The 14,835-nt window shown below is 36.4% G+C and overlaps 1 protein-coding gene across 1 annotated transcript in view; it reads left to right on the top strand.

Annotated features, from left to right (window-relative positions):
- RAD21 (RAD21 cohesin complex component) overlaps nucleotides 1-14,377 on the top strand; it is a 29,499-nt gene extending 15,122 nt beyond the window's left edge. The window contains exons 4-14 of the mRNA XM_070382193.1: nucleotides 296-395; nucleotides 1,822-1,928; nucleotides 2,223-2,429; nucleotides 2,887-3,012; nucleotides 3,350-3,472; nucleotides 5,077-5,300; nucleotides 6,446-6,605; nucleotides 7,019-7,164; nucleotides 10,087-10,236; nucleotides 11,986-12,069; nucleotides 12,709-14,377. Of these exons, the coding sequence (XP_070238294.1) occupies nucleotides 296-395; nucleotides 1,822-1,928; nucleotides 2,223-2,429; nucleotides 2,887-3,012; nucleotides 3,350-3,472; nucleotides 5,077-5,300; nucleotides 6,446-6,605; nucleotides 7,019-7,164; nucleotides 10,087-10,236; nucleotides 11,986-12,069; nucleotides 12,709-12,900 (1,619 nt within the window). The 3' untranslated portion in view covers nucleotides 12,901-14,377. The remainder of the gene's footprint in view (nucleotides 1-295; nucleotides 396-1,821; nucleotides 1,929-2,222; nucleotides 2,430-2,886; nucleotides 3,013-3,349; nucleotides 3,473-5,076; nucleotides 5,301-6,445; nucleotides 6,606-7,018; nucleotides 7,165-10,086; nucleotides 10,237-11,985; nucleotides 12,070-12,708) is intronic.
- Nucleotides 14,378-14,835: the final 458 nt, after the last annotated feature.

The raw sequence follows: 14,835 nt of genomic DNA, 5'->3' as shown, positions 1-14,835 counted from the left end.
TTTCCTCATAAATTTCATGCTCATATAGAAAGCTATTACTAATACTTATTTGATGCTATGTCCTTTTAGTAAAGATTTCTCAGTTTAATTCATAATTAGTGCTTTGACCTTTTTCTTGTGATTCAAGTAGTGTGACTTAGGATTATAGAACAAGCTAAAGTACTTGTGCTTCAGTGGTACTGAAGCAACCCTCCTGGAATATAACCTTAGGAAATTAAACTGACATTTTACCTTCCTTGACCCCTTGGTAAACTTTGCTTTAGCCAGGGCTTGAAGCCTACTGTTACTTTTCCAGGTGTTGTTGACCTGCCGGAGGAAAATCGAGAAGCTGCGTACAATGCCATTACTTTACCTGAAGAATTTCATGATTTTGATCAGCCACTGCCTGACTTAGAGTATGTCTCTCTCTCTCTTTTTCTTTTTCTTTAATTATTGACTTGGTGTACCAAAAAACATTACTGGCTTACAAATAACATAGTTTTGGGGGGATGTTTTGACATTGAGTTAACATGTAGCCAAAATGCATATGCTGTATTTATGATAGTATATAAATATGAAACATATAACCCAAAAGTGTTTCTTCTGTAAGAAAACCATGTAAACAATGTCAGCTTTAACACTGCTAAAGAGAATTCTGATTTGCTTAGGCCATTATGTAAATTGAACAGCTGTCTAGCTGTTTGCTTTACATGATGATATCAATAAACTTGAACTGTAGCTTCATGATTTTTTTCCAGAGGTATTTACTAAAGTCTTCTACCATTTTATCATCTTGACCAAGCTATACTCAGCCACAAGTTTTGTTCTTTTCTTCTTTTAATAAACATGTGAGATAACTTTATACAAAGAGCGAGTGAAGGTCATTGTCACAACACACGTTTGAGAACAGAAAGGTTGTCCAGAGATGACCATTGTAACAGAGCACTGTGCTGTGTTGTCTGCCTCCCTCAAGTCTTCAGAAGCCAGCTATCATGACCATGACAGGGAATGCGACTGTGACTAAGTGATTAAGTAGCACAATTAACCAAGAAACCCTCTACATCAAGCCCCATTTATTGTTTAACAATGTTTTTGGTTTTTTTTGCTTTTTTAAAAAAACAATCTGTGACTTAAATGTAAATTTATTACTTACTTTGAATTTATTGTGTTAATTAGTACTCAGCACTATTTGACTGCTTTACTTTTTCTCTTTATACTTTGGTGTTTTGTTTTTGTTTTTTTAATTTTTATGGTGGAATTTTTCCTTTTTAAACACAGCTAAAAAGGAAGAGTGATTAGTATTATGAACTCCAGGTGCTGATCATCCAGTTTCTTTCTTTATCGATACATTGCCAGTTCTGTTTAATGTGTACAGTTGACCCTTAACACCAGTTTCACCTGCAAGGGTCTGCTTATGTGCAGGTGTTTTTCCCCCAATAAACGCATGCTGCACTATCACCCAATCTGAGGTTGGTTCATATTAAACAGAGTTCCAGAAAAGCCAGTTAACGTCAGTGTTCACATAGCCTAGCAGGGCCCTGATGAAAACCCAAGCATCTCTAAGTTCTTCCTCTCTGTATACCATGTTGCTTTATGTAGTGATTTCAGCATACTATATTTTGCTCACTGGTCATTAACATTTTTAAAATTTAAATACAAATGAAATTCGCTTCTAAATCATGTAGATTCTTGGATTGTATTTATTTAATGTCAAATATTTAGGCTCCATAGGTTGTGTGTATACATTTTTCCCCCCTTATAGAATAGAATTGAGATATGTTTTCCCTTATAAAACAATACAGTGAGAATTAAGACTAAACTGTTTTTGAAATTCTTTTATAGTGACATCGATGTGGCCCAGCAGTTCAGCCTGAACCAGAGTAGAGTGGAAGAGATAACCATGAGAGAAGAAGTTGGAAACATCAGTATTCTACAAGAAAATGATTTTGGTAATAGAGAAGGAAATCATTAGCCACTAGCTGTAATGTTGAAGTTATGTCACTAAACATATTTAGGATAACCTAAATTTGGATCTTATTTGAATTTTCTGATCACGCCCCAGAATCGGTTTATGCAATGTAGATCCTGAAGATTTAAAGTTTAAACCAGATGTTTTAATATTCAAAGATACATAAGACTTTATTAGGCAAATATGGCATTATAATTAAATCATAACGCATTTTCTTTTGTATCAGCAGTATTTCGAACTTTTTTCAACTAATGACTGACTAAAATTTGTTTAGGTGACTTTGGAATGGATGATCGTGAGATAATGAGAGAAGGCAGCGCTTTCGAGGACGATGACATGTTAGCAAGCACTGGTGCTTCTAATCTCCTATTAGAGCCTGAGCAGAGCACCAGCAATCTTAATGAGAAAATTAACCATTTAGAGTATGAAGACCAGTATAAGGATGACAATTTTGGAGAAGGAAATGATGGTGGTATATTAGGTAAGTCACTACAAGGTGATAAATTCTTTATTTAGTTGCAGTGTTTTAGAGTGGCTGCTAATCTCAGCCTTGAGCATCTCTCTAGGTATGTATGTGTGAGTTGTGACCAGTTGGTTCAGTTGAAGTTTTCCGTAAGCCTGTAACCTTAAAATGTTAGCAATACCTAATTTTGTTTATAAGTGCTTGTCTTGGAATTTTAAGTTTTACTAATTCTTCAGGCTTCTCTATTTGTGTCTGTAAGTATAAGTTTTAAAATTAAGAAGGAGACTTTTTTCCCATGTGTGGAAGTATTTAATACTTCCATATACCACCATGAAGAGAACAGATGCATATTGAATACAGATTTAAATTTTTTAATTTAATCCATTTTGACATAATTTTATTTTCCCAGTGATTGGCTATTGATCTTTCAGCATTTCTTTTCTAAACTGCAACTAAGTTACATTCCCTATTTCAGATGACAAGCTGATTAGTAACAATGATGGTGGTATCTTTGACGACCCCCCTGCCCTGTCTGAGGCGGGGGTGATGTTGCCAGAGCAGCCTGCACATGATGATATGGACGAGGATGATAACGTGTCAAGTAAGCATTTCATGCTCGGTGATTGCGTGTGACTGTATGGCATCCAAAAACATATTTCATGTAGAAGACCAAAAACTAAACATTTCAGCTTTTAATGAACTGTGAATCTTAAACAGTGCTTATGGTTGAGTCTCTCATGTGTTTAACCCTGTGCTCCTCCCTGTGTTTTGGCCAGTAGGTCAACTGGAAATACCTTATAATTAGAAAAATGTTTTCTCTTTGGTACCAGTGGGTTTCTTTCAGTTACTCAAAGGGGTTTTTCCCCTACCATTTGTTGGATGTATAGTAAATTCCAAATTCCAAATTTACTTTTGTGACCAAATTTCTACTTTTATAGTGGGTGGGCCTGATAGTCCTGATTCAGTGGATCCTGTCGAACCAATGCCAACTATGACTGATCAGACAACGCTTGTTCCAAATGAGGAAGAAGCCTTTGCTTTGGAACCTATTGATATCACTGGTGAGCAAACACACTTTCTAGTAATCTCCTCATTTTAAATAATTTTTCTCCTTTGTCCGACATCTATCGTAGAATCTTTAATCAATGACAATTTTAGTATCTTACAGAATTTTTACAAGTTGCTGTGAAATAACTTCCAAAGGATGAAACAGGCTTCCTGCACATATGTATCTCAGTCTTTGGGGGTTATAAAAATGTGAACAGGTCACGTGTATAACAGTTTAAAAACACTGCAAGGCATTTTTCAGTAAGATAATAAGATTGACTAGCTAGTGCTTAAATAAGAAGCATAGCAAAGTATAATTGGAGGTGCCTCTTCTGAGTAGAAGAGGCAATATGTAATTTGGATGTGAAACTTAAAAACTTCTAAATGGTTTATGGGTACAGTGGGATGGAATAAGCTATTTACAGTGTGACTCAAGATATTGTTATTACTTCTAAGTTAAAACAAGATTAACTTTCGAGATTTCCTACGTAGAATCTGATGACCAGAATTGGTACATGGCTTCTGGTTTAAAAAAGAGTACTTTTCTATGTAACGAACACAATTTAGGAACTGAAAATATAAAAATGAATGAGTCTTTCCTCACGGAACTTCAGTAGTAGGGTAACCTTGGTAATTAAGTAAATTATGTACTGTATTATTAACAGATATCACAGAGATCTATTAAAAAAGGTAAGGACAAATACTGCATTGTTTAAGACAGCTGAGTGTAGCCACCTGTTAAAAGAACTTGAACTTGTAATTTCAAGAAAGGAAACTCAGTAGTGGAGGTCAGGGGCTGGACAGAGGCCATCACTGTGTAACAGCTTCTTGACTTTCGAACCACGTGCATATTTTATCTTTAAAACCAATAGAGTTATATAACGTATGACAGAATGAAATCTTGAGGAATGTATTTAATACCATGAGCCTTTCTGTATCTTAAGAAACTGAGATAATGTTACCTGCTTTGTAAGAATTTAGTAAGGATTAGAAGTGAACACACAAAAGTGTATAGGATGGAGTTTCAGGTTCATTTAAGTGGGTTTGGGCTTGTTTCACTTCATCAAGCTGCTTATGCAGCTGCCATATATGAATTGTAACTTTTCTAATAAAAATCATAGTAATTGCAACCATTTATGGAGTCCTCAATCTATGCCAGACACTATACTAATTATTTTACAATCCCTTGTAAGTGGTTGGCCATATTTCAGATGAGAAAATAAAGACGTTAGCAAAATGAAGTTAATTTTTTTTAATGGTCACTTAGCTAATTGGCAAAACCTAGTGCTTGGGTCTAACTCTGAATGAGGTGAGGTATGTTTCGTGTTTACAGTATAAAACTACATGGGCAAAAATGAATTGGTTCTTACTTTTTTTTTTTTTGCCCATTTTGTGCTAAAAGTCTATACATACTCATTCAGCAAATTTTTATTGAACATTTATCATATGTCAGCTTCTATATGATGCTTGGGAAGCATCAGTTAAAATAGATTCTGTACTCATGAAAGTTTAACATTTCTTCTAGACATGTAGAAAGGCAGAAATACAATGAGACCAAAGTTGTACGGTTCTTGCTCGCCTCTTAGAAAGATGATCTTATTTTCTTTTATCATGCCAGTCAAAGAAACAAAAGCCAAGAGGAAGAGGAAGCTCATTGTTGACAGTGTCAAAGAGTTGGATAGCAAGACAATTAGAGCCCAGCTTAGTGATTATTCTGATATTGTTACTACTTTGGATCTGGCACCACCCACCAAGAAATTGATGATGTGGAAAGAGACAGGAGGAGTGGAAAAACTCTTCTCTTTACCTGCTCAGCCTTTATGGAATAACAGACTACTGAAGGTAATAGCGTTTGCAGAATTTAAAATTTCATACAGATTTTGATCGTTTTTTAAAATAAACGTTAAAACCTTTTGTTTAAATCATTTTTGATCAGGTATTGTTCAGCCAGCCATATGGCATCTTTTTTCTCCCTTAAACCACAGTATACTGAACATAAACCTGATCTGGAAGATTATAAGTGACACCTACATTTCTAAAAGATGTGGAATGAATTTTCACTATTCTAAAAAGCCACTGGTGTTTTTAATAATAGTTCTTTCTCAGCTTCCTATGATAAATTATTAGTTCTGTTGCCTTAGTGTGTACCGTGGTTCAAGTCTACATTCTTTAGATGATGCTTTCTGGCTAAAACATGGCTTGGTTCTGCTTTTCCCACAATACAGATTTCTGGCTTTATGAGAATTTCTTTTAATTTACAAGCCGTTTTCTAGACTTGAAATATTCTTAGAACCGATTGTTTAAAAACAAAGTCTTTAAAGCAGCAAGCTTTGTTAAAACTGCTGTTTTTTCGGTGCACAATCATAGTCATTTGGAAGAAGGTTCTTAAGTTTTTTTTTTTTGACTTAGTAGTTTCATTTTCAGTAATTTTTCCTGAGATAATTTAAAATATGGGGGAAAAAACTCTATGAAGATGTTAAATAATTATATTTACAGTTAAATTTTTCTAAAGAACCTTAAAATATTAAAAAATCTTTCAAGCGTGGCATATATATGCACAAGCATATATATTTCCACTCAGTGGAATATTCAGTCATTAAACATACTAGAAATAATATAAAATTACTATATCATTAAGTGAAAAGGGTACTATGTAAAGCTATTGGGTATGATTTCAGTTAGATTGAGTTTTAAGTGTATGAATGTGAAAATAAACTGCAGGTCAATAAATTTAAAACTAAATCCCCAAGTTAAACAATGGATAAAAAAATGTCATCCTCAAATTATCTAAAATTGCTGCAATGAAAATCTTACAGGACTTCAAATTACAGAATGGAGTGTGAATATGGTGTAACATTAAGTAGAAATCGTGCTCAATTTTACGTATATATACACCAACTATTAAAACATTGTAATGTTAGTGGTAGGGTTTCATTTCTTGTGATTTGTAATAGAGATTATATAATTGATTTTTTAATTTTTTATAGCTCTTTACACGCTGTCTTACACCACTAGTACCAGAAGATCTTCGAAAAAGGAGGAAAGGAGGAGAGGCTGATAATTTGGATGAATTCCTCAAAGAATTTGAAAATCCAGAGGTTCCTAGAGAGGACCAGCAGCAGCAACATCAGCAGCGTGATGTTATCGGTCTGTTTTACTAGAATAGTTCCCTCATAAAGTTTAAGTGAACATTTGGGTTAAATTTTACCTATATATTGCCCAAGTAAAAGAAATCAGGAACAAAGAAGTGTACTCAAATTTTGAACAGGGAAATACATGCTTTATATTCTCTGATTGCTTAGAGGTTTAGGAGTTGGCTGAGTGCTGGTCTGCTAAAGGATTGTCCTGCCTTGGACTGGAAGTGGCACCTGTCCTTTTAAAGCTCCCTCCCACTTTTAAATGTATTGTTATAAATTGAGTAACTTTTGTGGAGGTAAAATTTTATTCTGCCTTCCTTACTAGGCAAAGTACCTATGTTGTAGCATATTACTATTAAATGGTTCTAAAATATTGTTAAGGACTGTATGACCTAAGTCTTCTCTTCATGTGACCAATTGTAGATGAGCCCATTTTGGAAGAGCCCAGCCGCCTCCAGGAGTCGATGGAGACCAGCAGAACAAACTTGGATGAATCCGCCATGCCCCCACCACCACCTCAGGGAGTTAAACGAAAAGCGGGACAGATTGACCCAGAACCCATGATCCCTGTAAGCACACGTCTCCATCAAAATGTTTGGGATGTTCAGACAATATTTTAGATCCCTAGTAGTAGCAAGTGTTATTTAAGGAGACCTTTTGAAGTATCTTGGTTTGGGCAGAAAAGGAATGGATCCAGAGAGAAAAAATGGCAGCCAGGGATCTAAATATTGTGTGCCCTGAGTGGGAGTTGTTTTTAGTGTAGAAGTTTTTGGTTTTTTCTGACTCTTCTTGGATAGTGTTGCTTCAGAGTGGCCTGAACATCCTTGGCTAATATGGATTCCTTGATACTAGGTTCTAATTTTATTTTATTTCTCAAACATTAGCCCATGGTGAATCAGACAGTTCTAGATAGAATAAGAAAAGCAACATAAGGAACCTGTTAAATACATTTTGAATAAAATAGAACAAGCTTCCTGCTAATAAATAACTGTTAGCAAGATGGAACATTTTCCCTCCATTTTTATTGAGATAAAATTGACATATAAATTGTATTAGTTTGGGGTGTACAGTATAATGACTTGATACATGTATATATTGTGAAATGATTACTATGATAAGTTTAGTTACTATCCATCACTTTATACAGAATTAGATTTTTTTCTTGTCACACAACATCTACTCTGAGCAATTTTCAAGTATGTAGTTATAGTTGGTTGAACCTCCTTATCCATGGATGTATACTGAGGGCTGTCTGGAATAAGTGTTTTATGTAAGATACTTTAGTATCCATGAATTTTTCTATTTAGAAGGGATCCTGAAACTAATCCCTTGCAGATACACAGGGACAGTTGTATTGTTCATTGTAATCATCATATTGTGTATTAGATCCCCCAAACTTACTTATAACTGGAAGTGTATACTCTGACCAACGTCTGCTACATCTCATTTCCTCTGCCTTCTAGCCTTCATGACCACCATTTTACTCTTTGCTTCTGTGAATGTCAGCTTTTTAAGATTGCATATGTAAGTGATACAGCTGTCATATAGGACTCATCTTTCATTTCACTTAGCATAGTGCTCTCCAGGTCCATCCGTGTTGTCACAAAAGGCATAATTTCTTGTGGTGAATATTATATCTGTGTGTGTATCATATTCTCTTCATCCATTTATGTGTTGATGGACCCTTAGGTTGTTTTCATAGCTTAGCTGTGAGCAGGGAAGCATCTTTTCCACATAGTAATTTCATTTCCTTTGGATAAGTACCTGGAGGTGAAATTTCTAGTTTTAATTTAAGTTTTAATTTTTTGAAGAACTTCCACAGTTTCCGTAATGGCTGAGCCAGTTTACATTTCCACCAGCAGTGCATGAGGGTTCCCTTTCTCCTCATCCTTGCCAACACTTGCTGCTCTCTCTCGTCTTTTTTGGTGTTCTAACAGGTTAGTCATTCAGACAGGTGTCAGGTGATACTCTTGGGGTTTTTATTTACACTGACTAATTAGAGATGTTTTGAGCACCTTTTCTTGTACCTGTTGGTCATCAGGTATATTGTCTTTGGAAAAATTTGTGTTCAGATCCATTGCCCATTTCAGTTTGTTTTGCTCTTGAGCTAAGTTCAGTTGTTTATATATCTGGAATATTAGTCTCTTATCAGATAAATGATTTGCAGATACTTCCCCATTCTGTAGGTTGCCTTTTCATTTTCCTGATGGTATCCTTTGTAGTGTGTTTTAGTTTGATGATGTGCAACTTGTTTATTTTTGCTTTTATTGCCTTTGCTTTTGGTGTCAAATCCAAAAAAGTCTGTCAAGACCAATAAGTTTCTTACCAGTATTTTCTTCTAGGAGTGTTATGGTTTCAAATCTTAGATTCAAGTCTTTAATCCATTTCATTCTTATACATGTGGCTGTCTGGTTTACCCAACACCATTTATTGAAGAGATTGTCCTCTCCTTTTTGTATACTCTTGGCTCCTTTGTGCTAAATTAATTGACCGTATAGTGTAGATTTATTCCTAGGCCTCTGTTCTCGTCCAGATTCTGCTTTATTGTTTAGCAAACATTCCTGCATATCTATAGTACAAAGTAGTTTCAGGCTATCTCGTTAAGAAACTAGAATATATTTGTCCAAAAAGTAAAGTAGCATCTTGCTACTTTGTTTAAGCTGGCTACCATTAAGTTCATTTCAGTGTGCTATTGTAAGTGAAAAGGAAGGTGGTCTGGTTTGAAGCTTCCCAAGCTTAAGTCTATAGAATACATTAATTTGGACATAGGGAGACTTTTTGGTACCTTAGGCTCTTGGTTCAGCCTCCATGAAGATATAGTTCTCTAAGCTCCCCCCCCTCCCCACCCCACCCTGGTGTTAAGGAGTTGTAAAAGGCTGGGCATATTTTTCTCTTTGAGTTGAGGAAGGGGAGCAGGTAATAGGTGGGTTGCTTTAGTACCACTCTCTGGATAATTGTTTCCTTGTCAGTATTTTAATGTTCTCGTTTGTTTGTATTAAGTCAGAGAAGAAAATACAAGAAATGGATCCAGAAAAATAGTCTCCTCATTTGTATTATTTGCTTCAGGAAGAGCCCAAAGGCCTATTTAGCACTCAAGCTGAGTTGCAATGACCTTAAGGCAGTCTTACACAGTAATGGTTGCCTGTGCCAGGCTAATTAATGGTAGAGTCTTTTTGCATTGCCCTTGGAGTCAGTGGATTCTGTTTATTCCTAAAATGTTAATACAGAAAGTTTTGAGGGTTTTTTGTTAAGTGTTTGCAAATAGTAAGTATAAAAACAAAGCACCTTTGCTCTAGGATAGTAAGACAGTGAATGGATTTTCTTGTGTAAACTAATGCTGAGACTTGTAATCAGTTTTTGATTATGAGGAAGTGTGGAGGTGTGACTCCAGTATTTCTTTTCATTTTGAGAACTGCAGCAACTACATACTTAAAAGAAGCTACCTTTAAAATGTGCATCCTTAAATTGCCTTGTTTTTGTTGCTTTAAAAGCCTCAGCAGGCAGAGCAGATGGAAATACCTCCTGTAGAGCTGCCCCCAGAAGAACCTCCAAATATCTGTCAGTTAATTCCGGAGTTAGAACTTTTACCAGAAAAAGAGAAGGAGAAGGAGAAGGAGAAAGAAGATGATGAGGAGGAGGAGGTAAGGAAATGTAAAAAGATCTGATGAGTACATTCCCATCCAGATTTAGTGAAAATCTTCCACCAGCTTGTTGTTATTTTTCATATTGGAGCTGAGTTAATTATCAGAGTGATGAAAAATGTTTGAATAAAAGCAAAACTTAGCAAAATTCTTAGTGGTCTAGACCAGGGGTCCCCAACCATTGGTCCAAGGCCTGTTGGGACCTAGGTAGGCCTCACAGCAGGGGGTGAGCGGCAGGCGAAGGAGTGGAGTTTCATCTGTATTTATAGCCATGCCCCATCCTCACACCACCTGAGCCCTGCCTCCTGTCAGATCAGCAGTGGCATTAGATGCTCATTGGAGTGCAAACCACTGTGAAGTGCGCATGCAAGGGACTCCTTATGATTATCTGATGCCAGTAGAGCCAAGGTGGTGATGCTAGTGCTGTGGAGCGCCTGCCACTGTCTCCCATCACCCCCAGATGGCAGCGTCTAGTTGGAGGCAAACAGGCTCAGGGCTCTTTACGTTATGGTAAGTTTTATAATTATTTCATTATATATCACAACGTAGTAATAGAAATAAAGCACACGATATATGTAATGCTCTTGATTCATCCCCAAATCATCACACCCCACCCCATCCGTGGAAAAATTGTCTTCTACAAAAACCGGTCCCTGGTGCCAAAAAGGTTGTGGACCACTGCGCTAGACCATCAAGACCCTCAAGTTTTATGCTGTGTTAAAGAACTCACTTGGTCCCTTGTGGGTTTTGGAGTACAAGAGGTTTGCCCTTTCGCTGATTTCTTGACTTCTAAATTGTAAGCTGCTCTGCGACGTTCTCTTGTGGTTGAGGGTCAGTTCTTACTGCTACTAACATCTGCCTCTCGTATAACCCCTCTATTTGTGAGGGGTTTGTTTTTTCGTTAGAGTGGAGTGGGATGTGACTTGGCTGATCTGGTTTTTATTTTTTAAAAAAGTAGAGGTAGTTTGGGAATGGATTTCCTTTTCCTCATGCACACTTTGGCTGCTCAGGGTCTTTTGTCTTCCCAACCCCCGCCCCTGCTTTTGTTGGATCTTTAAGATTGTTACAGAAGACTTAGATATTTTTCTGTTTGATGTCCTGTCAAATATTTTATTTAAACCTTTATGTTTAAAGTTTCTTCCAAGACTAATTCTCATTACCATCTGTTCATATTTGTAATTTATGCCAGCATAGGTTTCATAACCACTTAGGGCTTGATTATGAGCCTTACATTGTTTTAAAGTAAGAATTTAGCCTGTGTTCTAGAGAATCTCAGACTGTGTTCAATTAGTATTTAAAATTATACTTTCTGATGTTTTTGAAATTGTTAACTCCTGGTCCTTTGGATATTATGTATAGTTCCAATATAGTTTGGGAGTATCTCAGCTCTTGGCCGGTGCCAACCTCAGTCTTGTAGGTGGCAGGTGACTGGGAACCAGGCTATTACGGTTAAATATAAATTATAGCCCATTTCTTTTGAAACACTTGATGTAAGTTTCTTAGAGCGGCCAGTAACCCATTGCCTGCCAGCATTAGTCCATGGACCACACTGTGTAGACCCACGCTTCTAGATCAGTACAGCATCATGTAGTCAGCTAAATGCACAGAGGACGTTCTTCTGTGATTTAAGAACAGACTGAACTAAATGCTAAGTGTTTTTTCCACTAACCAAAATGCACAATTTAGAGCTTTCAGGAGATAAGTTTGTCAGTTTTTTGTCAGTTTTTGTGTGGGGTCATTTTCACTTAGGATGAAGATGCTTCAGGGGGCGATCAGGATCAAGAGGAAAGAAGGTGGAACAAAAGGACCCAGCAGATGCTTCATGGTCTTCAGGTATGCCAGTGAAGGCTTAGAGAAAAATTTCATCAAAGGCTTCTGGCATTGTTTCCTTAAAAGGAAAAGTTACATGCTGTATAACCAGCAAGTCTGCCTTTTGTGAAACTTCTTCCAAAAGCACATACCTTAAACTACTTTAATACATAAGCTGTTAGGCTAAAATCGAGCCTGGAAAGCATCCAGGTGAATACTTTCCCTTTGTTACTCTGCAAAGCAGAGCTTCTTGGTGTGTGTATACATCTTATTTTGGGTTGAGCAGATTTAATGTGTTGAATCATTAAGTTTGTCAAATCATTGTACAGGGTTAGAGTGTCACTTATCCTTGGGCCTTCATGTATCAGATACAGAGGAGATTGCTTGAGTGTCTATGAAATACCAGGCAAGATGCTCAGGGTCTCCTAAAATAGATTCAAAGGATAGTTGAAAGTTTGGGAAACTGTAAGTGCTACATTTTACTATTTTATCAGTTCGATTAAATCTACAAAGAAAGAAATGAGTCTGTGTTAACATTGTCCCTTTGCTTTTTTTAAACATGAGAAACATTCACATAATATACAAAAATAGTATGCTTCTAAAATTACTGCTTTGGTCTGCTGATTACTTTCATTTAATCCTTCCTCTTTGGTTTTATTTCAGCGAGCTCTTGCTAAAACTGGAGCTGAATCTATCAGTTTGCTTGAGTTGTGCCGAAACACGAACAGAAAGCAAGCTGCAGCAAAGTTCTACAGCTTCTTGGTTCTTAAAAAGCAACAAGCTATTGAGCTGACACAGGAAGAACCATACAGTGATATCATTGCAACACCGGGACCAAGGTTCCACATTATTTGAGCAGCTAGAAGCGTTAGAGCTAGTGTTCATTTCACTAGTGTGTACAAATTGCCCCCGTGTGTAGGGCACACAAAACCCTTCCAGAAAATTTAGATTTTTGTCTGTACAAAGTCTCTGCCTTTTTTCATTTTTTCCAGTATTTTAAATTTACCCATTTCCTCTTTAAGCAGAACTGCTCGTATGGTGTTTGTGTTCTGGTGGAGAAAGCAAGCACCCCAAGATCAGTCCAGAACAGATGTGTGCAATATTGGCGCATATAATTGAGTAGCAACGGAAGGTTGGAGTTTTTCTCTTAGTTCTCCATTACTGCATTCTAAAGGAGAACGTTTCAGGGAAAAACACCTGCCAGTTAAGAACAGTAGTGTGAATCTTTGACAGAAATTGTCTTTTCCCATCAGCAGCACCCGGCAGTCTTAGAAGGGACCATTGGCCTTCGGGGATGGTGCCCCAGACAGACTGTCTTCTCGGGATAAGTTTTAAAGTATAATTTCACAATTCACCACTGGGGGTGGGGGTTGGTATGTGAAATTGTACTGTAACTATAAAAAGGTAGGACTTGGTTTAAAGTGCCCTATTTTGTAAATCATTCCATTTGAAACTTTTTAACTGTGCTGACATCTGTTGTTTTAGTGAGACTCTAAAATGAGCAGAAATAGACTTTTAGAGTAGAATGAGTATAAAAAGCATCTCTGATTTTCCAGGAGCTGTAAATCAAGGTTTTAAAAAGATGTTTGGACATATTTGAGTATTCAGATCATGAAAATAGAAATTGCTGTGCTAACTGAAAGGACAGACTGATGGGAAACTGTACAACTGGTAGACTTAACCTTTAAGCAGACAGTGCTGTAAAAACTAATGGCTTCTTTGATATTTATTGTAAGTTTTAGTACTGATCTTTTTTTCCAAAGCTTGCACACTCCTTTGGAACTGTAATAGCTTTGCAACAGAAATCCAATAGTTTCCTATAAATTAAGTGAAAAACATCCAAATAAAGGCTTTAAATATTAACAGACCAGGTAGCACCAGAAATTATGTGACTGTTATGATTATCAAAACATGTCTTAACTTTTTAGGGCAAAATTACACACTAAAAGTTCTAGCTTAAGTGTTGGCACTTGTGTGGAAAAAAAAAAAATCACTCAGACTTCGGTGTATACCCAATAATTTTAAATTATGTGAGATGTTTTAAATTTGTGAACTCGTAATTCCTGTTTTGATGATTCATTTTCTTGAGATGGTAATTGTATAAATTGCTATTGCCGCTTTATTTCAGTATCATGTGCCTGTAAACCATGGATTTTTCTCCCTTTGTATAAAGACATTGTAGATAATTGAATGTTTGATTATAGAAAGGTCATTAGTTTCTCGTTACACATTTTGTTAGTCTGGTTTTTGTTGCTTATCGGGTTTAATATTGTTCTTGAAAATAGTTGATGCTATGTTATGTATAACTTTTCTAATAAAAGTTGTGTTATAAGCTGTAAATTTTGGAGTATTGTTATTCAGTTGGTGGCATTCCCCAAGAATATTGCTTCATCTTTTTTGCCTTAACTAGAATAATTATCCACACAAATAGTGAATTTTTCAAGAGATATTTAGAGTACAAAATAATAAGTCTTTACAAGGTGTATTGGTGTATTAGAATGTATTAAGATTAAAATGAAACCAATAAATGGCTGATGCTGAGGAATCTTTTGGGGCATAGTTACAGTCTTGTAATTGCTAAGTACATAGAAATTATGACATGGTGGGTGGGGGTGTGTCCTTGGGGGTCTAAACAAATGTAGCCAATTAACAACATTCTGGAGATTTGCTGGATCCATCTAAGAAATCTACTTTAGCCAGGGCATTCAATAGGTAACTTGCAATGTACCCATCTTTACATTCAAGCATTTGACTTGTCCCACCACCAGCTGTGAACTTTTAAGACACTTA

Source organism: Bos mutus, chromosome 14 (assembly GCF_027580195.1).
Source record: "Bos mutus isolate GX-2022 chromosome 14, NWIPB_WYAK_1.1, whole genome shotgun sequence".
Classification (NCBI taxonomy): Eukaryota; Metazoa; Chordata; class Mammalia; order Artiodactyla; family Bovidae; genus Bos; species Bos mutus.
The sequence above is the reverse complement of the archived record's forward strand: the minus strand, read 5'-3'. Positions and strand labels throughout refer to the sequence as shown.